This window comes from Scardinius erythrophthalmus (genome assembly GCF_964197995.2).
Source record: "Scardinius erythrophthalmus genome assembly, chromosome: 21".
In the NCBI taxonomy this organism is placed as follows: domain Eukaryota; kingdom Metazoa; phylum Chordata; class Actinopteri; order Cypriniformes; family Leuciscidae; genus Scardinius; species Scardinius erythrophthalmus.
Window position 1 is genome coordinate 2423864 of NC_138241.1, and position 23736 is coordinate 2447599.

The following is a 23736-nucleotide window of genomic DNA, read 5'->3' on the forward strand; positions in this document are numbered from 1 at the left end:
AGATGTTGTTTATGCTCAAACAGCAACATTACACACTAACTAAAGTTAGAAAAGTGAAATCGTGTTTTACCACCCCTTTAATTGATTGATTGACATGGACTATTTTAACGATGTCTTTACTACCTTTTTGGACCTTAAAAGTTGTAATGATATTGCTGTCTATGGAGGGATCAGAAAGCTCTCGAATTTCATCAAAAATATCTTCATTTGTGTTCCAAAGAGGAATGAAGGTCTTAAGGGTTTGGAAAGACATGAGGGTGAGTAATTAATGACAGAAATTTCAGTATTGGGTGAACAAACCCTTTAACTGTTTATTGAGTGATATGCAGGGGAAAAGCACAACAGGTGAGTATCAGATGCAAATACAATAGAATGAGATAATGGGTAACTGAGTCTTTGTGTCTTTGAGGAGGATTCCAGGAGATTGTGAACGGAAGATGAGGGAGATGGACACACCTCAGCTTTTTGGCAGCAAACCCACCAGGTGGGTTTAGTGCAAACAGGGATAAAAACATCCACGGTTAAATATACTGCTGGATCTTTGAAATTGTGGGTCTATTTTTCTGCCAGAGGACCGGGACATCTTGTTCAGATACATTGAATCATGGATTCTATCATATACCAACAGATTATAAAAAATCAAGAACTGACTGCCTCTGCTAGAAATCTTATAATGGGCCGTAGTTAGATCTTCCATCAAGACACTGATCCAAAACAAACATCAAAATCAACACAAAAATGGGTCACTGAGCACAAAATGAAGGTTCTGCCATGGCCATCCCAGTCCCCTGACCTGAACCCATATAACTGAAGAGAAGAAGCACTAACATGGACTTGGGAATTTGAAGGATCTGGAGAGATTGTGTATGGAGGAATGATCTCTGATCTCTTGTCAGGTGTTCTCCAAACTCATCAGGCATTATAGGAGAAGACTCAGAGTATATAATAAAAAGGGAATCATTCATCATAGGCAAAGTGTCTTGGAGAAATACATTTATTTCATAAAGATTTTTCCACCCATTTTGAATTATTTTACTTCAATGAAAGATTAGATTTGTGATTTTTAAAAATAAAAGATCAAAAGGATTAAACATGCAGATTTATTTTCACAGGCTTCTTTGTTCATATTTACCAAGGCTGCCAATAATTCTGACCATGATTGTACTTGTTAAATCACCAGTGCAGATGTGGCATGATGATGATCTGCCTGAGAGTTTATTCTAATGGTCTTTGTTCTTATTTCAGCCTCCTGATGGTTTTCTGAATTTTGATCTTCTATAAGCTCATGAACAGGCACACACACTTCCTGACAACATGTACTGAACAGCTGCAATGTTTATTTCACAATACTATCACTTTATCCAAACTGTATCTTGTATATTCCAATTTTGCATTGCATTGTATATTCCCATTTTAGCATCTCAGTTTTAATAAAAAAGCTTGTAAATTAGTTAGTGATTACCGACATGTAAATGTTTTGAAGAATTGTTTGGTTTTCTAATTAAAGACGTGGCTCAACACCTCCTTTGCGGTTTTAATCAACACCTCGTCAGGCGGAGGCTTTCTTGCACTGCCAGGCTGCAGGAATTTGCTGATTCTTGGCAAGGCCTTCATTTTTTCCTGAAATGCCTGTGAAACAAATGTACATTTATATAAAATTCATAAATATAATGCTAAAAAAGGGAAAAAAATAATATTATGCCGATCACAGGAATTATCAGTTTGATTCAGAAATGAGAGAATTGTTCAGTCGACTAACTGCTTCACTAAACTGGAACAGATTACTCTCTCACTCACAACTGTATATTCAACAATCAGTACTGTGTTTTTTTAATTTGTATTAAATATGCATTTTAATGTTTAATGAAACTTAACATCACTCTATTCTGAATGTTTGTTTAAATGCCAGTGTTTAAAGATACATACATGTTCACAAAAAGAGTATTTTGCAATAAATTGTAATATCCAACAGCTTGGACAGTCTATGTTTAAAAAATGGGGTCCCACTTTAAATTAAGTATCTTTAACTACTACTATGTACTAACCTTTTAATGAATAATTTGCACTTTGACACCTAATATAAAGTATAGGGGTGTGCCTTCAGGAAACAACAGGAAAAAGAGCAGGAGAAGAAGAGACGATCTATGAACCAACACAACACAAGAGTTCAGATTGCACGCTAGAGCTTGCTAGTAGCCTATACGCTAAGTTTCGATTCATTTTTGTGACGCGATCCACAAACTTCACGGAAAGAAAACCGGGACGGCAGAAAGCGCATCCTGTTTGTTTTTTTTTATTTTACAAAAGCACAATGTTTTGTTTTTATGTGAGTGTACAAAAATAAAAAAGACTCTTTACAGTTTTGATGTCTCATTACCGGTTTCACACCGGTTTCACACTGCACGCGATAGCAGAGCGTAAGCAGCGCAGGAGCAGTGCATATGGTGAGCAGGAGCAGGACACGCGCGTTTTGCTTTCACACTGGCAGCGTTTGTCACGCGCGCCTGAACTGCGGGTTTTGTACAGACAGAGTAGGCTACTCTATAATGGATAAGTTGGCATTGCTTTATTTCGTTTTCAAATACATTTAAGAGAAAGGACTTGTCAAGAAGCTTATTTTATTAATCATTTCATTTATATAACTTTTGGTTCATCTTTGTTTTTATTATTCGGGCAATAAGTTTGTTTTTGGACATTTGTTTTCTTTTTAAATTGCTGTTGGTCATTTGATTGACTGTTTAAAACACAATAGATATCATCAATGTGCTTTTTGGGTAAAACTGCTGTATTTTGGCCATGATCAATGCATTGTCACTTTAATTCAGCGTAAGCGGCGCAGCAAAAATAGACTCGGCGCCGAAACCCCCGCTGCACTGCTGTTCACGCGACGCTCCTGCTGGACGCTCACGCCGGTTTCACACTGCACGCGATAGCAGAGCGTAAGCAGCGCAGGAGCAGTGCATATGGTGAGCGGGAGCAGGACAGGAGCGTTTTGCTTTCACACTGGCAGCGTTTGTCACGCACGGCTGAACCGCGGCGTGTGTAGACAGAGTACTCTATAATCAGGGTAAGTTTTGGCATTTGTTGGAGAGGAAAGAATACTGCTAGGCTCTAGTTCTACTTGTTAGCAGTATACACCCCTGGGTGTCGGTCAGGACACAAGGAATGAGGAGACTGATGCTTCTTTCCAAAGTGTATTGAATATTAGTCTAAAATAACAAAAAAAACATATTACATTAGTAAAAGTAGAAATGTGTACATTTCACAGATGAATCAGTCACTTCTTAATTAAGAATACTAACATATTCAGTATTACCTCTAAATCACAGTTAAATCTCACAATATGCATAGGATGAGCAATTGAGGACAATAAAACTATTGGTCTGGTAACAAAATGGCTTTGGCACTAACATATTAATGAATCCAGATGCATCACCAAACAATCTAATTTCCGAAATTAGTATAATCAAAAGGAAATAATACTGGATAATTCTTCTGCAGAATAATTAGTTAACAGATTACAGACATATAACTTAAACTGTCACATTTGACTATATCTAGCATAAATCACGTATTAGTTTTCTGTCAGACGATCGCACATGAATCGGTACATGTCCGGGCATGTACATTTAAATGCACAAAGCTTAATATCCACTGAAAACACGGTTAAAACATAGAGAAATCAGAGAAAACTTACTTTATGGTCATGTACTAATACTTTTAACACCAAAATGCCACCGAACATCCAAATAACAGGCAGGAATAAACTTCTAGGTGAGCAGTTGCTGTTCTCTCAGGAATATACTGTATATTGACGCAGCAGACAGCAAACAATAACAACAGTGCCTCCTTCTGGAAACACCGGGTATTGCACTCTAAAATAACTATCAAAATAAAAGTCCCACAATAGAAGTCTTCTTTCTCCAGGAGCCTTTTATACAGCCGCCCCCAAAGATGCTAGGCAACTTTGCTCCTACTAAAAGGCGACTGGATTTAAGGCGAGTTTGCAGAACTGTTTCAGTCATCTGGCAGAGCTGGGAGGATCACCAGGCGTGCTACTGGTCGAGTGTATACCTGCCCCTTTATTTCTACATCGGCAGACCTGACATGTCCATCCGGACTGCGATGTGTCTTGATGACATGTCCAATAGGCCAGAGGGCCCTGGGTATCTATGGATCTACAACCATGACAACCATTTTCTCAGTTAGGTCTGGGGGAGAGGACTGCCACTTTTGCCGGGTCTGGAGGCCTGGAAGGTAGTTTCGGATGAATCTTGTCCAGAAGTTATCTGATAGGACCTGTGAGTGCCTCCAGTGTCTGCGACTCAACAACTCAGATGCCGGGTAGATTACCTGAGGCAAGGAACCATCCGGCCGCCCCATGAGCAAACCGTTGGGTGTCACTGGGTCAATGTCTGCAACATCAGAGGACACATATCCTAAAGGCTTTGAGTTAAGAATAGCTTCCACCTCTAGAAGGACTGTGAGCAGGACTTCTTCAGGAACTGATTGAGCTCCCATTGTGGTATAAAGGGCTGACTTTACTGATCATACTTCTCTCTCCCACACTCCTCCGAAATGTGGGGCTGCTGGAGGATTGAAGTGAAATTGGATCTTTTGACGAGCAAGCTGTTTCTGTAAGTCAGGAGCCATTTCAGCAAAGGCTTCCCTGAGCTCTCTTCCCCCCCCCTTGAAGTTCGTTCCCTGGTCTGACCACAGTTCCGCAGGTGTTCCCCGCCGTGCAACAAACCACCTAAGGGCCATCAAGAAGAAATCAGAAGTCATGGTACTGAGGAGGTCCAAGTGCACCGCTCTAGTTGTTAGACACTTGAAGATTATACCCCAGCGTTTTTCTGTGCGTCTCCCAATCTTAATAAGCATGGGTCCAAAGCAGTCTACTCCACATGAGTAAAAAGCAGGTTTGTGGAGACGGAGACGGGCTGAAGGCAAGTCTGCCATCTTCGGAACAGTTGGCTTTGCCCTCCAACGCTGACAGTCTAGACACCCATGCTGATGTCGACGAATGGCTTCACGTCCACGGATGATCCAATAATAACGCCGGATTTCGGCAAAGACTCGCTCAGGCCCTGGATGATGCAGCTTGCAATCATAATGTTTAATCAGTAGTTGGGTGACTGGGTGATGAGCATCCAACACAATGGGGTGTAAGGTAGATTCTTCCATGGACTCCGCTCTCCTCAATCGACCTCCCACTCGGATTAAACCATTGAATCTGTCCAATTCAAGGAGCTAAGGTAAGAAGGCGACTGTCTGAGGACACTGGTTTCCCAGTAACCAAACGCTGATAGTCATTGGGAAAGGACTCCTGCTGAACCCGCTTAAGAATAAGGTTCTCAGCCTGACGATAGTCCTCTGCATTGGGAAAGGATTCAGGAGTAGGGTTTGCCGGAGTTTCCTTTACAGTGGCATCCATGAGTTCCTGCCAAGTATTGTGAGTCCAGACATCGGGGATGACTGATTGGGGTGGCACTGCAGTGGCTCCGCAGAAGACAGACTTCCGTAGCTCTGTGTGATCATCTTTCAAGTCTGTTCTAGGCAATTCTGGCCAGGTAACTGGATCTTGGAGTAAGAAGGGAGGACCTTGAGACCATCTGTTCATCTCTGTAAGGACATTCAGAGGTTTGCCTCTAGTGAGGTCGTCTGCAGGATTGCTGGCTGAGTCCACATAACGCCAGGAACACTCCTCTGTTAGCTCTTGGATTTCGGCGACTCTGTTGCCAACAAAGACTTTATAGTGGCAGGAATCAGCCAGGTAAGAACTGTAGAGGAGTCCGTCCACAACACTGTGGTCTCTATTCGCAAGGTCAGTTCCTTCTTGAGCAATCTAGCTAGCTGAGCGGCCACCAGAGCTCCACAAAGCTCCAATCGAGGAATTGAAAGAGAACGTTTAGGGGCCACTCGGGATCGAGCCACCACAAAAGACAGGTACACTTGGCCTTTCTCGTCAGTGGTCCTTAAGTATGCCACAGCTCCATATGCCTGCTCGGAAGCATCTGAAAATATGTGGACTTCATGTGTGGCACCATCCTTTACCTCAGGAGGGACATAAGTCCTAGGGAGATTGATGTTTGGTAGGTACTGGAGCTCATTCTCCCAGACACGCCATGACTGCAGTAGCTCAGGTGGTAGGTTCGGATCGTCCCAACCCCGCTGTTTGCTCCATAGCTGCCTAATAATGATCTTCGCTCGAGTGGTGTAAGGCAAAAGAAGTCCCAAAGGGTTGTACTGAGTGGCTAGGACCTTATAGATATTCCTGAGGGTAGGAGTCTCATATACAACAGGTCGGTGCTTGTACGCCAGGGTATCAATCTGCCAGTTCCAGCTTAGGCCTAAGGTTGACTCTGGTATGCCAGCCTTGTCTTGAGCCAACCAAAGTTCCAAGCTCTCAGCTCGAGCTTCTGGGGGTAAGTGACTCAGAACACTGGGAACATTGCTGGCCCATTGGCGTATCTCAAATCCAGCTTTGGAAAGCATCTCCCTCAGTCTGTCGACCAAGTGCCTGGCAGCCTCAGGGGTAGATAGACTCTGAAGGCAGTTGTCCACATAAAAACATTTCTCCACTGAGAACCTGAGGGACCCATTGGCAATACTGTGCTCGATCACATGGTGCTGCAGAGCATAAGTGGCACAGCATGGACTGCATGTAGTGCCGAAGGGTAACACCTGCCATTCAAAGACTTTAGGAGGCTCATCCACTTTCAGATCACGCCAAAGGAACCGCAGTAGGGGGCGATCTTCAGGGAGGAGGCGAACCTGATGGAACATTGCCTTGATGTCACCACTTACTGCAGTTGGATGCTCCCTGAATCTGATGAGTACACCTAGCAATGATGCTCCAAGGGTGGAGCCAGGCAACAGATACTGGTTGAGACTTTGCCCCTGATATTGGTGGGAACAGTTGAAAACAACACGGGATTTCCCATTATGACTGACAAGGTGGTGGGGTATATACCAACATTCGTCAGAGTCTAACTCCTCAGTTACTTCCTGAACAGCTCCTGTCTGAATGAGCTTCTCCATCTCGGTACTATAGGTCTTTGCTTTCACTGGATCCTTTAACAAACGCTTCTCAATACTGCGCAGATTTGGCATGACTGACTCCTTAGGGGCATGCAACCGAGGCATAGACTTCTGTCGTAGTAATGGTGTCCCCAGTCGAAGAATTCCATTCACTTCTGTGCGGATGGTCTTGGTTTCAAGTAACTTGAAAGCCTCCTGATCCTGTTTGGATCGAGTAACCTCTTTCTTATCCCTGTGTGGAACAGCTTCTATTTGCCACAATCTTTGAACATTCTTAAAGAGCTCATCTTGTGGTGGAAGGACAGAGGTCAGTAGACATTGATGGGAGGATTTAGGCCGCCCCATGAACGATGCGGGGCCCTGGAGGGTCCATCCCAGGCGTGTGTGGACAGCAGCAGGTCCACCTGGAGAACCTAATCTGATAGGCTCAATTGGGGTGATGAGATGTGGCTGATCTGAACCAATCAGGAGTAGAGGCTGAGCATCTTTCACAGGCAGGATAGGAAGACCACGTAAGTGTTTATACTTCCTCTGCAGATGATCCATGGGATAAGACTGCCGGGACAGATTGAGGCGATCTGCAGTGAAGGCATATTCAATTTTGTAGGAGGTTTGAGGCTTATGGGATGGGGATACTTGAAATGATATAGATGACCCATGAAGAACTTCAATGTCTTGTCGCACCGTGTGCAATGGGAGATCTTCAGGTGTACCCTGTATGCCTAGGGCTTTAGCAGCAGTTGGGAGCAGGATGGTTCTCTCAGAGCCGTCATCCAGAAGCGCAAAGGTGTCTAGAGTACGGTCTTCATAACGGATATGTACAGGTACTACCTTGAGCATGACACGGGTCCCAACAGCAGGTTTGTCCAAGTAAAATCTGTCTGGAGAGGAACTGGTAAGGCAACTCTTCTCATCACTGACCGTATCCTCTTGGGAGGATCTCACATTTACATTGTGAAGAGGGCGAAGATGTTTGCCTTGACAAAGGTTACAGGGCTTCTTTAAGTCACACTGTGCAGCATGATGAGTCCTTGCACAGCGCCAACAACGATTATTACCTCGGATCCAGTCTTTGGCCTGGTCAGTGGTAAGTTTAGCAAATGGTTTGCATTGACTCAAATAATGCTCTGTACTATCGCAGAAGGGACAGAATCGTTTCACTTCGATGGCCTTGGTCAGTGGAGTCATACCCTTCTGAGGGGACAGGGAAGTTACATTTTGAGCCCCTCCAACCCCATGAAGAATGGCTACAGTCCTTTTACCTTGTACAGGTCTAGAAGTCTGTCGGTCCTGAGCCCCGCGGGAGGGGATCTCTACATCAAAGTCATGGCACCAGGCTTCATAACGGAGCCAGTTAGAGAGATTATGTAAAGTAGGTACAGTTCCAGGCTGTCGAAACATGTGACGGCGGAACTCCGCTCGCTGTTCAGAAGGAAGTCTGCTTAAAAGGCGTACGACGTGTAACCCACAATTCAGTTCAATGTCGCCTTCAGGTCCTAAAGTCTTCAACAAACCCACCAAGGACTGTACCTGGAGAGCAAACTTCTGGAATGCAACTGCATCCCCACGCCTTACATCAGGGGCTTCCAGGACACTGGCAATTTTCCTCAAAGCTAGTTGGTGGGGCTGACCAAACTTCTCATGGAGGGCCACCATGGTGTCAGTAAATGGGGTAGGCGAGTTCAAAAAAGCATCGGCAATCAGTTTAGCTTCATCCAACTTTAAGTGGTCAACCAGTATTTGATATTTAAAGAGTTCAGTCCCATCTGGAGGAAGCAGATTCTCCAAAGCGATACGAAGTCTGGCAAACTCGCTTGGATCCGGCCGGCTGAACTTGGGAATAGTAGGGGTAGGCCCTCTATACACATACTCTGAGGAGTGTGGTAAATGTGGCATGTTTGACTCTACCTTGACCACAGGTGCTGGATGCTTCAAATGAGTTGGTATTGACCCAAGTCGGGGGGAAGAAACTGGAATTTGGGCACATAAGGGTTTCCGATACGAGGTCTGTGCCGCCGAAGATAATAACACACTGAGATCTTCAGGTGTTGGAGGCGGTGGTAGCCAATCTGGATTCTGAGAGTAATACTGAGAATGGCTGTATGATTGTGCAGGGTGAGCCTGGGAGATCCTTGAATACCTTGGTAACTCTGGTTGGTATGTAGCTGTGTCAGGTTTTGTTAACTTTAAAGCCTCCATACCTCTTCTCAATTCTGATTCTGGCTCAGGCCAGGGCGGAAGCTCAGGCCAATCTTCATAATCAGCTGATGTGCCCAGCTCTGTCTGGACTACACGACAGGAAGGAAGCTCTAAGGGTTTGGGCAACTTTGACCAGTTCTTTGATCTCAGTATGAACCTCTTTCAACTCAATCAGGTCTGCACGAAAAGCTTCCTGTGATTTCAGCAGCTGTACATTTTCTCTGCGAATGGCTTGGAGCTCGTTATAGAATTCAGGCTCTGTAAAAGGGTTTTGCTGGACTGATGTGAATGACTGAGGTAGGTGTTTGCTGCGCTCTGCATAACTGAAACTTGGAGGTCTGAGCCAAGGGCCTTCGCGAGGAGGAGCAGCATCATCATATGGGTAGTCAGGATGGTCCCATGATGAATGGAGAGGTGTAATGTGTGCAGGTACCTCCCAGGGTTGTGAAATAGCATGTTCACTTACAGGTCTGCCTCCTACATACTGCACTTCAAAATCTTGAAGTCGAACTGGTGGATGCGTTCGGCGTCTAGGTCTGGTTGCGCCAACAATCTCCTCATCGGATTCCATGGTACCAGGAATGAACACTGCAATCCGGCTCGAAGGACCAGTTTGTTGGAGAGGAAAGAATACTGCTAGGCTCTAGTTCTACTTGTTAGCAGTATACACCCCTGGGTGTCGGTCAGGACACAAGGAATGAGGAGACTGATGCTTCTTTCCAAAGTGTATTGAATATTAGTCTAAAATAACAAAAAAAACATATTACATTAGTAAAAGTAGAAATGTGTACATTTCACAGATGAATCAGTCACTTCTTAATTAAGAATACTAACATATTCAGTATTACCTCTAAATCACAGTTAAATCTCACAATATGCATAGGATGAGCAATTGAGGACAAAAAAAACTATTGGTCTGGTAACAAAATGGCTTTGGCACTAACATATTAATGAATCCAGATGCATCACCAAACAATCTAATTTCCGAAATTAGTATAATCAAAAGGAAATAATACTGGATAATTCTTCTGCAGAATAATTAGTTAACAGATTACAGACATATAACTTAAACTGTCACATTTGACTATATCTAGCATAAATCACGTATTAGTTTTCTGTCAGACGATCGCACATGAATCGGTACATGTCCGGGCATGTACATTTAAATGCACAAAGCTTAATATCCACTGAAAACACGGTTAAAACATAGAGAAATCAGAGAAAACTTACTTTATGGTCATGTACTAATACTTTTAACACCAAAACGCCACCAAACATCCAAATAACAGGCAGGAATAAACTTCTAGGTGAGCAGTTGCTGTTCTCTCAGGAATATACTGTATATTGACGCAGCAGACAGCAAACAATAACAACAGTGCCTCCTTCTGGAAACACCGGGTATTGCACTCTAAAATAACTATCAAAATAAAAGTCCCACAATAGAAGTCTTCTTTCTCCAGGATCCTTTTATACAGCATTGCTTTATTTCGTTTTCAAACACATTTTAAGAGAAAAGACTTGTCAATTAGCTTATTTTATTAATCATTTCATTTATATAACTTTTGATTCGTCTTTGTTTTTATTGTTCGGGCAACAAGTTTGTTTTTGGACATTTGTTTTCTTTTTAAATTGCTGTTGGTCATTTGAGTGACTGTTTAAAACACAATAGATATCATCAATGCGCTTTTGGGGTAAAACTGCAGTGTATTTTGGCCTTGATCAATGCGTGTCACTTTAATTCAGCGTAAGCGGCGCGTTAAAAATAGACTGGGCGCCGAAACTATCGCGGCACTGCTGTTCCTGCTCTGCTCCTGCTACGCGCTGCCGCGCCGCTTCTGCGTGCGGTGTGAATGCACTCATTAATTAACATGGACGGCGAAAAAAATACGCGCTGCTCACGCGCCGCTGACGCTTGCGGTGTGAAACCGGCGTCACACCGCAAGCGTCAGTGGCGCGTGAGCAGCGCGTATTTTTTTCGGCGTCCATGTTAATCAATGAGTGCATTCACACCGGGAGCAGGAGCAGCGCGGCAGCGTCAAGCAGGAGCGTCGCGTGAACAGCAGTGCAGCGGGGGTTTCGGCGTCCGGTGTAGCAGTCGATTCTGTTCCCTATCGGAATTCCTGTTCCCTTAATGCAATCATACTACAAATCATGCGTAGTTGCCGAGTTACCATGCGTACCATTCGAACTGAATACGAGCAAGAAGCAAATGGATGTACGGGAAACCAAAGGTTAAAAAAGGATTGTATTTTTTCCCGAAATATAAGCGTTTTTTTATTGTTTTTTTTTTTATTAGCTAAGCGAGTTTTCCCCCATCTGTCAATTCAATCCAAATTATTTATTTTCAAATTTAAAACATTATTACAGATTTCAATGTAATGTTTATTGAGGTTTATTAAGTTTTATTAATGCTTTGACGCATGCGCTGTCAGCAGACACGGCTCGTTCAGGGGCAACAGGAATTCCGGTAGGGTAGCAGCTTGGAGAAACTCAACAGCAGTGCAAACTATGAAAAGACAATGCAGAAAAGCAGAGCGCATGTGGCGGAAGACTAAACTTGTAGTCCATTATAACATCTACAAAGACAGCATCCATGCTTTCAATATGGAACTAGGCAAAGCTAGACAGACTTTCTTCTCAAATATTATAAACAGCAATTTAAACAACACACGCACTCTTTTTGCAACTGTAGAGAGACTGACAAACCCCCCAAGCCAGATTCCCAGTGAAATGCTCTCAGAGAACAAGTGCAGTGAGTTTGCTTCTTTCTTCTCTGAGAAAATCAGTAATATCAGAAAGGTGATCAGCACATGCTTGAGTTGCTCTGGGGTCAGACAGATCAAACCACCTGAGAAAGTAGTTACTATGTCTGATTTCAAAGAAATTGATGGCAAAATTTTGGAAGAAACTGTACAGCACCTTAAAACATCAACATGCGCTCTTGACACACTTCCCACATCATTTTTCAAAAGTGTGTTAAACAGTTTAGAAGCAGATCTTCTAGAAGTGGTAAATGTCTCACTTCGCTCTGGGAGTTTTCCAAACTCCCTGAAAACTGCAGTTGTCAAGCCCCTCCTGAAAAAGAGCAATCTGGATAAGACCATATTAAGCAACTATAGGCCGATCTCAAATCTTCCTTTCATAGGCAAGATCATTGAAAAAGTTGTCTTCAATCAGCTGAACAAATTCTTAAGCTCGAATGGATACTTTGACAATTTTCAGTCTGGTTTCCGACCGCACCACAGCACAGAGACAGCGCTCATAAAGATAATAAACGATTCGCTTAAATACTGATTCAGGCAAACTATCAGTGCTGGTGTTACTCGACCTCAGTGCTGCATTTGACACTGTCGATCATAACATACTTCTGGACAGGCTGGAAAACTGGGTGGGGCTTTCTGGGATAGTCCTAAAATGGTTAGATACTTAAATACTTAGATGGGAGAGGTTATTATGTGAGTATAGGAGACCATAAGTCTGAGTGGACATCCATGACATGCGGAGTACCTCAAGGCTCAATTCTTGCGCCACTCCTGTTCAACCTGTACATGCTCCCAATGAGCCAAATAATGAGAAAGAACCAAATCTCTTACCACAGCTATGCAGACGACACACAGCTCTACTTAGCCCTATCGCCTAACGATTACAGCCCCATTGACTCCCTGTGCCAATGCATTGATGAAGTCAAAAGTTGGATGTGTCAAAACTTTCTTCAGTTAAACATAGACAAAACTGAAGTCATTGCATTTGGAAACAAAGATGAAGTTCTCAAGGTGAACGCATACCTTCACTCTAGGGGTCAAACAACTAAAAATCAGGTCAGGAATCTTGGTGTGACACTAGAGTCAGACCTTAGTTTCAGTAGTCATGTCAAAGCAATAACTAAATCAGCATACTATCATCTGAAAAATATTGCAAGAATTAGATGCTTTGTTTCCAGACAAGACTTAGAGAAACTTGTGCATGCTTTCATCACCAGCAGGGTGGATTATTGTAATGGACTCCTCACTGGCCTTCCCAAAAAGACCATAAGACAGTTGCAGCTCATACAGAACGCTGCCGCCAGGATTCTGAGCAGAACCAGAAAATATGAACACATCACACCAGTCCTCAGGTCTTTACACTGGCTCCCAGTTAGATTTAGGATTGATTTTAAAGTATTATTGCTGGTATATAAATCATTCAATGGCCTAGGACCTCAATACATTGCAGATATGCTCACTGAATATAAACCCAACAGATCACTCAGATCATTAGGATCATATCAGCTAGAAATACCAAGGGTTCACTCTAGGCATGGTGAATCTGCTTTTAGCTATTATGCCAGCCGCAGCTGGAACCAGCTTCCAGAGGAGATCAGACGTGCTCCTACAGTAGTCACATTCAAATCTAGACTCAAAACACTTCTGTTTAGCTATGCATTTACTGAATGAGCACTGTGCCAATGTTCGTCCGACTGTTTGTACTGTACTGTATTTTATTTTTTTATTTTTCTTAACTGTTTTAATTATTCTTATTTCTTTTTATTATTTTAATTTCTTTTATGTAAAGCACTTTGAATTGCCATTGTGTATGAAATGTGCTATATAAATAAAATTGCCTTGCCTTGCCTTGCCTAGGGAACAGAATCGACTGCTACACCGGTCTATTTTTTGCTGTGCTGCTCACGCTCAATTAAAGTGAAAGCACACTTTTAATGCTTTTGATGGACAAAATAAATGTGATTTAACACAAAACGTGCTCAAAATGCACAGAATAAGCATGTCAAGAGTTTTAACAACAATGCCAATGTCTAGTGTTTTAATAATTATGCCAGAAAAGAAAATTAAGTATAACAAATATGTATTTACCCATTTAAAGTGTTTAATTATTCGTTTTGGGTGAACGTAAGGCCGGTGACACACTGGATGCGTGGCGTGACCCCTCATTTACACTGCACACGTGTGCGGTGCATTACGTCTGCGACAAGGTTTTATTCCGTCCTCCAAGCGGTGCCAACTCACACCGGGAGCATTTCAGAAGCGGAGCGACTGGATGCGCGAGACCACGTGATTTGCCTGTCAGACGTGGTTTTTCTTGATTTTTGAGTTTCTACCATACAGTCTATGGTTTCTACCAAGGATATTGGTGTGTAATATGTTTGGGAGTTTGCACAGGGTGTTTATTTTGAATTTGACAATGTTTGTTTTTACTTTTATTTTGTATTCCCGGTGCGACTTGGACGCGCGTCCGTCAAAACTAGGCGCCTATATTTAGCGAAGCGGCGCGGAGAGCCGCTTCTGGGAAGCTTCTGAAACGCGCCGCGTCGCGGTCGGTGTAAACACAAGCATTGACTAGAATGGGCGCGATCAGCTCCGGTAGCCGTGTCGTAGCCGTAATGCGCCGCAGACGTGTGCGGTGTAAATGAGGGGTAAGCGTCTCAGCTGCGTGGCGTGTCCGTTTTTATTTCGGCTCCCATGTTAACAGGTTAGAGCTATCACACTGCGTGCGTGAAACGCGCGTCTCAGGCGCGGCTCGAGCCGCGCGGAAAACGCGTGCTTGCTAGAAATAGAACCGACGCCTATTTTTCACGCGACACGCAAGCGTCTTGGAAGCGTTTCCAAGCAAAATTGAATAGGAAAAGATGTTTACATAAAATTTTGACGCGAATACATATTAATAAATGTCATTTTGATGTTTGAAAGTGTCTAGGGTTTGACATAAATGCAAATATAAATGCAATTTAAAAAAATATTATCGATTTTCAAATACTGCACCTGTCAATACAGAATGAAATATTCTATAGTCTATATTGCCGTCAACACTGCCGACGTTGTCTTTGCTGCTATATATTTGTTTAACATGAAGTATAGGCCTTCCACAACTCTCTCCCCATATGTCAAATATATCACCAATATGTCACCTAGCAGCAGCAGCGCCGCGTCAGACACGCTTCTGGTGTGCAAAGACATGGAAAACGCGATGCAGCCGCCACGCAGCTGACACGCAACAGAAACGCCACGCTCACGCCACGCATCCAGTGTGTCACCGGCCTAAGGTGTATTATTATAAAAACAAAAATGTTGAAAGAACTGACCCATTGTTTGAAATGGTTATATTGTCTGCCAAACACGGTTTGCAGCCGCTGCTGTGACGCTGTACTACACTTCCAGTGTGAATACTCGCGGGAGTCTGCTGCTGCAGTGATGATGTAGTTGCGCGGATGTGCCGCTCACGCTTGCGGTGTGAAAGAGGGGTTACTCTTATCTGACCATAATTTTTTCTATTAGTAGTTCCAGAGTATTTTAAGTTGTTTCTGCTGTTATAATGAGTCAAAATCATTTGGCATTGTGCCGATTAGTGTCGTGGAAGTCCAGTGATGAAATATGCGTGTCCATTGAACAAGTGTTTTTATGCATGTTTGGCTTTGTTGCATTTACACTGTTTTGACCAGCAGGCTTCATTTTTTTAACGCTTTCAATTTGCAAAGCTATTGGTTCAATTGATTAAAACTTCGTTTCTCCCATCACTAAGGACAACAGGCAGAAGATCGAAACCAAGACACGGAAAACAAGGATACATCAGGTCAGAAATACAGTACAGACACATACAAGACTTCGCAAAGAATGACTGTTTAGTGCTTAATATATTAAAGGAGGCTGTGCTGTAAGAACTAGGGGACTAAATGGCGCTAGGTAGATTTGCATTACTGTCTGTTCAAATTAAATGAAAAGAAACCTAGTATTGGGGATTTGTTGCTTTTTCCTGTTGTACTGAACTCGTATCGAACTGCGACCCCAAACCCGAGGTCTGTACCGAACCATGACGTCTGTGTACCGTTACACCTCTAATAAAGTGTGACCAGAAATGGTTTTGTTAAGCAAGTTAAGTCCAATTTTGTGGTTGATGGTCTGTGTGGGAAAGCGTGGAACAGATCACCTGGATTTTGGGAAAGGTTGACAGTATTGTAGGGAATAACTCCTGCAGCATCAAAGAGACTTCCAGCAGATGAACGTCAGCGCGGCTCAACTGGTTTCCCACCAGGAAATGAGAGTTTGCAAGACCCTAAAAAAGTCATATCAAAAACAGCATGATTTTATGGATTATAAATGCTTCAAAATGGGAGGAATGGATAGTCAGAGCTATCAGTACCTTTTCAAACACAGGTAGGAAGCGCTCTTTTGCCTTTTGCTCTATAGTACTGAGATGTTTCTGCTTGTTTTCAGGTGGTGGGAAATAAAACGTTGAGATAAGATCCATTAGATCAATGGTGCCCTCTGAATACATGTCAATCCTTCAAGACAAAAATACAGTGATAATTGCTTAGGTGTGGTGGAAAAACAAGGGTCATTTTAACCCAAAACTATGTATATTTTTTTTGAATTTATGAAAAAATTGAGTGTTCCTCAGAGGGGATAAAGACCCCAGGACCTTTATCGCATTTGAACTACGAATACACACAAACACATTTTTTATGGATTCGAGGAGTTTTGTGGTTGAAATTAAAAAAGTAACAAATCCTTCCCTGGATCAATCTGCCCCCCTTAGGAATGAATGGAATGCGAGGAATGCTTCAGTACACATAGAAAAACCTAAAAATGCTCAAAATTCTAACTGAAAATGCTAAAACTTTACCAAAAAATATTTTATAATGTCTACATGTGTATTTGAATGCATACTGAAGACAAACTGACTTTAGGACCCAGCAGAACTTCTCGGTTACGTATGTAACCCTCTTTCCCTGAGGAGAGAATGGAGACGTTACGTCAGAGAATGACGAAATGGGGGTTTCGCTTAGAAGCCTATCACCTTCGAGTTCTAGAAAACGAGCCAATGGAAATGCCATGGGTCTGCGGAATTTGCATAGCGTAACTCCGCCCGACCGCGTGGGTATAAAAGGAGGATGCCGGCAATCTCGCATCATGTTTTCCGCTGAGGAGCCAAGACTGAACTCCAGGCCATTCCAGCGGTACAGCGGTTGTGGCTTGGGACGTAACGTCTCCGTTCCCTCCTCAGGGAACGAGGGTTACATATATAACTGAGACGTTCCTTTTCGTTCAGTCACAACGAGTTACGTCAGTGAATGACGAAATGGGGGTCCCAATTCAATCACGCCACAGTGGCTGTCTTCCAGTGCCCTGCGCTAGACTGAGCTCCCTGTCTTGAGACTAGACGAAGGGCAAGGCTTAACACAAGAATACTAAGGTACACTGGGTGGCATATCCCAGGTGGAATATGTAACACAACGCCTACCCGAAGGGAGGACTTAGAATACACATATGACCCGGGATGCATATGGAAAACTCAGAGGCATCCAGCCCGCAGGGTGGAATATTTCATCCTCGAGATGGCAAGAGGGTTCTTGCCGAGGGAAAACACGTGCTCGGAGGAGGCTTACTGTGGAAATACACATGTGGGGTCGCCCAACGGGGGAACCATGCACATGGAGCACCAAGTCAAATCAAGAGGGCTGACCAACCGGGCATGCACTCTGGTGACGGCATCAACAGTGCAGGAGGAACGATGACACCGAGCAGGTCCTGCTTACCGGCTAGTGGAAGCGAGTACATGAGAGGACACTGGCTCTAAGTGGAGATTATAGAATCTCGCGAAAGTGTTGGGTGTCACTCAGCCTGCAGCTCAACAAATATCTGTGAGCAAGGCGCCATGCGCTAAAGCCCAGGAGGAAGCTGCACTACGGGTGAGCCCTCACCCCAAGGGGGCATGGATAACCTTGCGATTGGTAAGCCAGGACAATGGCATCCACTATCTAGTGAGACAACCTTTGTTTGGAGAGAGCCTTTCCCTTCAGCTTCCCACCATAACAGAAAAAGAGCTGGTCTGAGGTCCTGAAACACTGCGTTCTGTCTACGTAAGCACGGAGGGCGCGTACTGGACAGAGCAGTGACAAGGCTTGGTCTGCCTCCTCCAAGGGCAGCTCTTGCAGGTTCACCACCTGATCCCTGAAAAGAGTGGTGGGAAACTTGGGCATGTATCCAGGCCGTATCCATGCTGTCCCAACGTTTTTGACTCCACAAGGTCATGGTGTGCAGAGATGGCAGCCACGTAAACCTTGAGGGTGGAAGGAGACAGCCTTCGTTCCAACCTTTCTTGGAGGAAGAAGAACACGGACCCGATCAGGGTCTTTTCTGGGGTCTTCTTGGCGAGAAAAACATCAGGTGACGAAGAGGTTCCACTTCAACGCATAGGTGTGTCTCGTAGACAGGGCCCTAGCGGAAGTGATGGTAGCCATCAGGGTACTCAAACCTGCCGCATCCTGTCCAGGACCCATACATGGAGGTTCCATAGTTTGGGACGTGGGTGCCAGAGGGTGCCCTGTCTCTGATAAAGGAGGTCCTTCCTCAGAGGAATTTTCCAGGAAGGGGCTGTCGCGAGGAGCACCAGTTCAGAGAACCAAGTCCGGTTGGGCCAATGAGGCGCAACCAAAAGGACCTGCTCCTCGTCCTCCCTGATAGAAGGCTCACTGGGGGAAACGCATACTTACGAAGGCCCCGCGGCCAGCTGTGCATTAGTGCATCTGTGCCGAGGGTCCCCTCGGTCAGGCAATAAAACAAGCGGCAATAGGAAGAGTCTAGGGAAGCAAACAGATCTACCTGTGCATCGCTGAACTGTTCCCAAATCAGCTGAACCATCTGGGGATGGAGTCTCCATTTCCCAGGAAGTGGCTGAAACTGTGAGAGCTCGTCGGCTGCACGGTTCAGCTACCCCGGGATGTGAATGGCCCGAAGCGACTTCAGATGCTTCTGACTCCATAGGAGGAGATGGCGGGCGAGTTGCGATATACAGTGCTAATGTAGACCACCTTGTTGGTTGATTTACGCTACTGTGGCAGTGTTGTCAGAACGGACTAGTACGTGTTGGTTCATGAGAAACACCTGGAAGTGGTGCAGAGCCAAGCGTACTGCCAGCAACTTGAGGCAATTGACATGCCAAAGGTGCTGGGGTCCTGTCCAGGAGCCCGCAGCAGCACGTCCATTGCACATGGCACCCCAGCCCATGGTGGAGGCATCTGTTGAGACAACAACATGCCTGGAAACTCGTTCTAAGGGAACTCCGGCCCGTAGAAAGGAGAGGTTCGTCCACGGGATGAAGGTCTGACGGCAGACCAGTAACTGGTACTCGGAGTGTGTCAAGTTGTCATGCCCATCTCGGGACTCGATCGCGAAGCCAGTGGTGTGGGCTGCTGCTGTGGATGCCATTTGCCCCAGGAGCCTCTGAAATAACTTCAGTGGAACCACATTCTTGCCATCGATTTGACTCAGACAATTTAGCAGTGACTAAGCATGCTCGCTCGTATGCTGTGCACACATGGTGACTGAGTTGATTTTCATACCGAGAAAAGAGATCCTCTGCACGGGGAGGAGTTTGCTCTTTTCCCAGTTGACCCGAAGGCCCAAATGGGCGAGGTGCCGGAGCACCAAATCCCTGTGTTCGCAAACCTTGTCTCGAGAGTGAGCTAGGTTTAGCCAGTTGTCGAGATAGTTCAGGATGCGAACCCTGTGTTGCCGGAGTGGTACAAGGGCTGCCTCGATGACTTTCGTGAAGACACGTGGAAACAGGGCTAGCCCGAATAGGAGAACCGTGTACTGGTATGCCTGCGCCTCGAAAGCAAACCGCAGAAACGGTCTGTGTCGAGGAAGAATGGAGACATGGAAGTACGCGTCCTTCAGGTCAATCGCTGCAAACAAATCCAGAGGACGAACACATTCGAAAATACGTTTGGCTGTCAACATCTTGAATGGAAGCCTGTAAAGGGTTCGGTTCAAGACGCCCACACCCAGAAATGCACGGGTGAGACATCTTTAAAAAAGACGTGCCACATGCAAGCTCTTTTGTGATGAGAGGAAATATACTCTGCAGAGTGTTGAAGCGCCCAGGGAGAAACACACACACTGATGGCAGATCACTGAACAGATCAGCAGCAGGCAATGTGATCTCACTGGAACGCGCCGTTACACCAACACACTGGAGAGTGGCTCGTCTCATAGAAACCACAAAGAACTCAGAACAGGGAGTGAAGAGATACTCTTGGCTCTGAAGCAAAAACATGATGCGAGATTGCCAGGGTCCTCCTTTTATACCCACGCGGTCGGACGGAGTTACGCTATGCAAATTCTGCAGACCCATGGCATTTCCCATTCCGCAGACCCATTGGCTCGTTTTCAAAAACTCGAAGGTGATAGGCTTCTAAGCGAAACCCCCATTTCGTCATTCACTAATGTAACTCATAGTGACTGAACGAAAGGGAACAGCTCATTTGCTCCATATAGAGCTATAAGGCCATCTAGTGGCAAGAGTCATGAAGTATCATGTTATATATATATTTATTTTTTTCGGCAAAGACACCCAATGTAAGATATTTTGAGCTGAATTAAAAGGGTTAAGCCCAATTTATACTTCTGCGTCAAACTCATGCCATAGCTGCGTCGTAGGTTGTGTGTAGCGCGCGTACGTGCACCTCTCCAAAAATGTAACAAAGCGTCACTAAATAAAATAAAAAATAACAAAAAAATCTCCCAAAAAATTGCATTAAAAATAGAAAAAAAAAAAAATGATCAAAATGAAATAAACTAAGCTTTCTGGACAAATAATAAAATAAAATAAGTATAATTTTATTGCTTCGGGTCATTTTGACCCGTGAGGGAAAGATATGTTATAAAGTGCGAGGGAAGGGTGGGGGTTAAATTAACTGATGACTGGAATCTAGTTTCATAACAGTTACGGAACAATTTGCATTAAAAGTCGATATTTACAAAGCTCGTTCTTTAAGGTCTTTTCCGTAGAGGTTGTATTTTCCAGCGATGTAATTCAGGATAGCCTTTGACTGCACAAGCTGCATCCCATCTATTTCCACCAAAGGCACCTGCTGAAACATCAGGGCTCCGTCTACAATAAACACAGGAATCACATTAATATGTCATATTAATATAATATATTATACAATAATATATTCATAAAACAACAAGAGATGACTGATGAAGAATTTACTGAACTTACCATTCACCAGTTTTAAATACTGCTCCCTCTTGGTAAAAAACACCTCCTCAAACTGTGAACACAAGAACTAAATAAAGTCAAGTCGAAAAAACGCATTGATCTCGAGATCAAATTACAATGCACACATTCAATTTCTAAAGCAGTTGTTTTGTGATTGTCATATGCAAACAAACTAACGTTACATTTATTGCACAGCATTCGGAAAAGGTTATATGTAAAGTGTCAATCGCGCTCCACTTTATGCAACTGCATTTTTTTTTTTTTTTTTTTTTTTTTTTTTTTTTTTTTGCATAGACGTGGAAAAGTTTTCCAGAGCAACAAACCTCGACTCCAGCTGTGGCCAAAAGCCATCGGATCGACTCCATTTTCCCTCTTCCATTGAAGTAATGCAACACAACTTTCTCAGACATTTTCACAAAATAAAGTTCAAAAACACTTCAGTTCAAAACGCTTTGCTGCTGTGTGTGCAGTGAATTGTAGGCTACAGGCTGTTTAATGTAGACTGTTCAGTGTTGTGTAATTTATTTGTGGGTGGTGCTGCATCGGGACAAAGGGCTCATGAGTTTGCAAACTTACTCGCACGTCTATACCTATTTTTTACAGTCTATGGTCTATACGAATGGTGAATACATGCTGATATCACTAACCCTTAACCGATAAATCTATAAATCTTTTCAGACAAGCGTGTGTGTTTTCATTTCTTTCGAATGAATGAAAATAAAGTAAAGCGAGAGAGAGAGAGAGAGAGAGAGAGAGAGAGAGAGAGGGAGAGGGAGAGAGAGAGAGAGAGAAAAAGCTAGGTCATGCTAGTTTATAACATGAAATAGTACTATCAAAAGCCGTTTTATAACTTTATGCCTTATGGACTATTTGACTGATAATTTGACTTATAATTGTGACTCATCAAAATTCAATGTTAACTATCTAAAATAAAATATTTAGTTTCCGTGAAGTTATTTAAAATATTGACGAATGCTAAAATATGTGCACAAATTGCTTATTTTTTAAACTAACTTCAAGGAAACTACATCTTTTTTTATTAACAACAACAAAAAAGGGTGTGCTACAAACATTAGAGTATACAAGAAAATACAACATAAATTTACATAAAGATATTTACAAATATTTACAAATAAGAACATTTACACATTTTCTAAGTTTTCTGCTTTTTGCTTCATAGAAAATCGTCAATATAAAGTTCCATTTCTTTCTTGAATGATGTAAGGTTATTGTTTTTTACAGGAAAACTTGTGAACATGGAATTTTGTAATTAAAATAATACAATAATATAAATCTGACTGTGCTTGTCACTACAATTCTCAAAAAGACCAAATAATAAATGTTTCCAAAACAACACAAATTGGCCATTATTGTTCTTTGTGATAAAATCACAAACATTTGGCCAAAACGGTCTTACAAATGGGCAGTGCCAGAATAAATGAACCACAGTTTCAGGGCAACTGTCACAAAAAGTGCAATTAAAATCAATATCATCTTTACATTTTACAAAGTAATGTTTCACTGGGTAAATTCTATGTATAATTTTGAATGATACCTCCTTAACTTTCTTTGTAATTCAATAGGTAGCCTACAAGCCAAACCTGTTTCCACAATACTGTCTGTCAAACTATTCCAATATGAGTAAACATAAGGCAAAGACACAGTGTTTATTTGAAATTGGGGAAAAACAAATATTACCTACATAAGAACTATAGTAGAAACTAAATCTTTTTTTATAATATTTTTTTTTTATTCATTTAAGGAACAGATGCAAATTTACAAACACATTCAGGAGAACATAAGAGTAAAAAAAACACACACAAAAAAAACACATTTGTATGCCAAGTCAGATAATCACTAAATGAAGAGGACAAATAAAAGAAAACGGATGAGGAGAATATAAAAGATTAAGTACCCTACATTTTTATTGGGAAACAATACTAACAAGAGATAGATAATCAGAACAAAAACAATATATGACAGAAAGCTGGTTAAACTTGAAAGCATTACAAAAAATAAATCGTTCATATTATTTCAGGAACCTATCACATTTTTTATTGCTAGTTGGGAATATAGCTAGGTTATATAGTTAGGCTATTTATGAATATATAGTTATTTAGAAACTAAATCTTTGTCCACCTATCTGCTTAGTAATCGTGACCTAAACATTACTTACGCCAATAGCAGCGCTTAGTAATCGTGACGTAATCATGACGTACACCAATAGCGGCTGCATAGCAGCGAAGCATTGTGGGAAATTCCGACTGTTTTAAATTTAAAATACTATAATTAACGAATAAACGTGGATTTTGTGTTCGTGTCGTGTTTAACACATCTATATTTGATCGCGCGAGTATATCCGACCTGAAAAATCTCAGCTTGAATGTTTAGTCGCCGTCGAAGAGAAACACGGGCCGTGTCTGCCGTATATATACCGAGCGCGCGCACTCTATATGTCGGATGTGAGGGCGATCTGGCTGCGACATCTGTCACCCCATT

General features: G+C 43.0%; 1 protein-coding gene across 1 annotated transcript; it reads right to left on the reverse strand.

The window, feature by feature from the left end:
- Window positions 1–281: 281 nt before the first annotated feature.
- On the reverse strand, window positions 282–21929 carry LOC308681408 (glutathione S-transferase 3-like). The gene is made up of 6 exons (XM_081350274.1): window positions 21561–21929; window positions 21238–21289; window positions 20994–21126; window positions 16372–16513; window positions 16159–16284; window positions 282–1629 (listed from the first exon to the last, which is right to left on the reverse strand). The coding sequence occupies exons 1-6, from the start codon at window positions 21645–21647 to the stop codon at window positions 1498–1500; spliced, it is 672 nt and encodes a 223-aa protein (XP_081206400.1). The 5' UTR covers window positions 21648–21929; the 3' UTR covers window positions 282–1497.
- Window positions 21930–23736: the final 1807 nt, after the last annotated feature.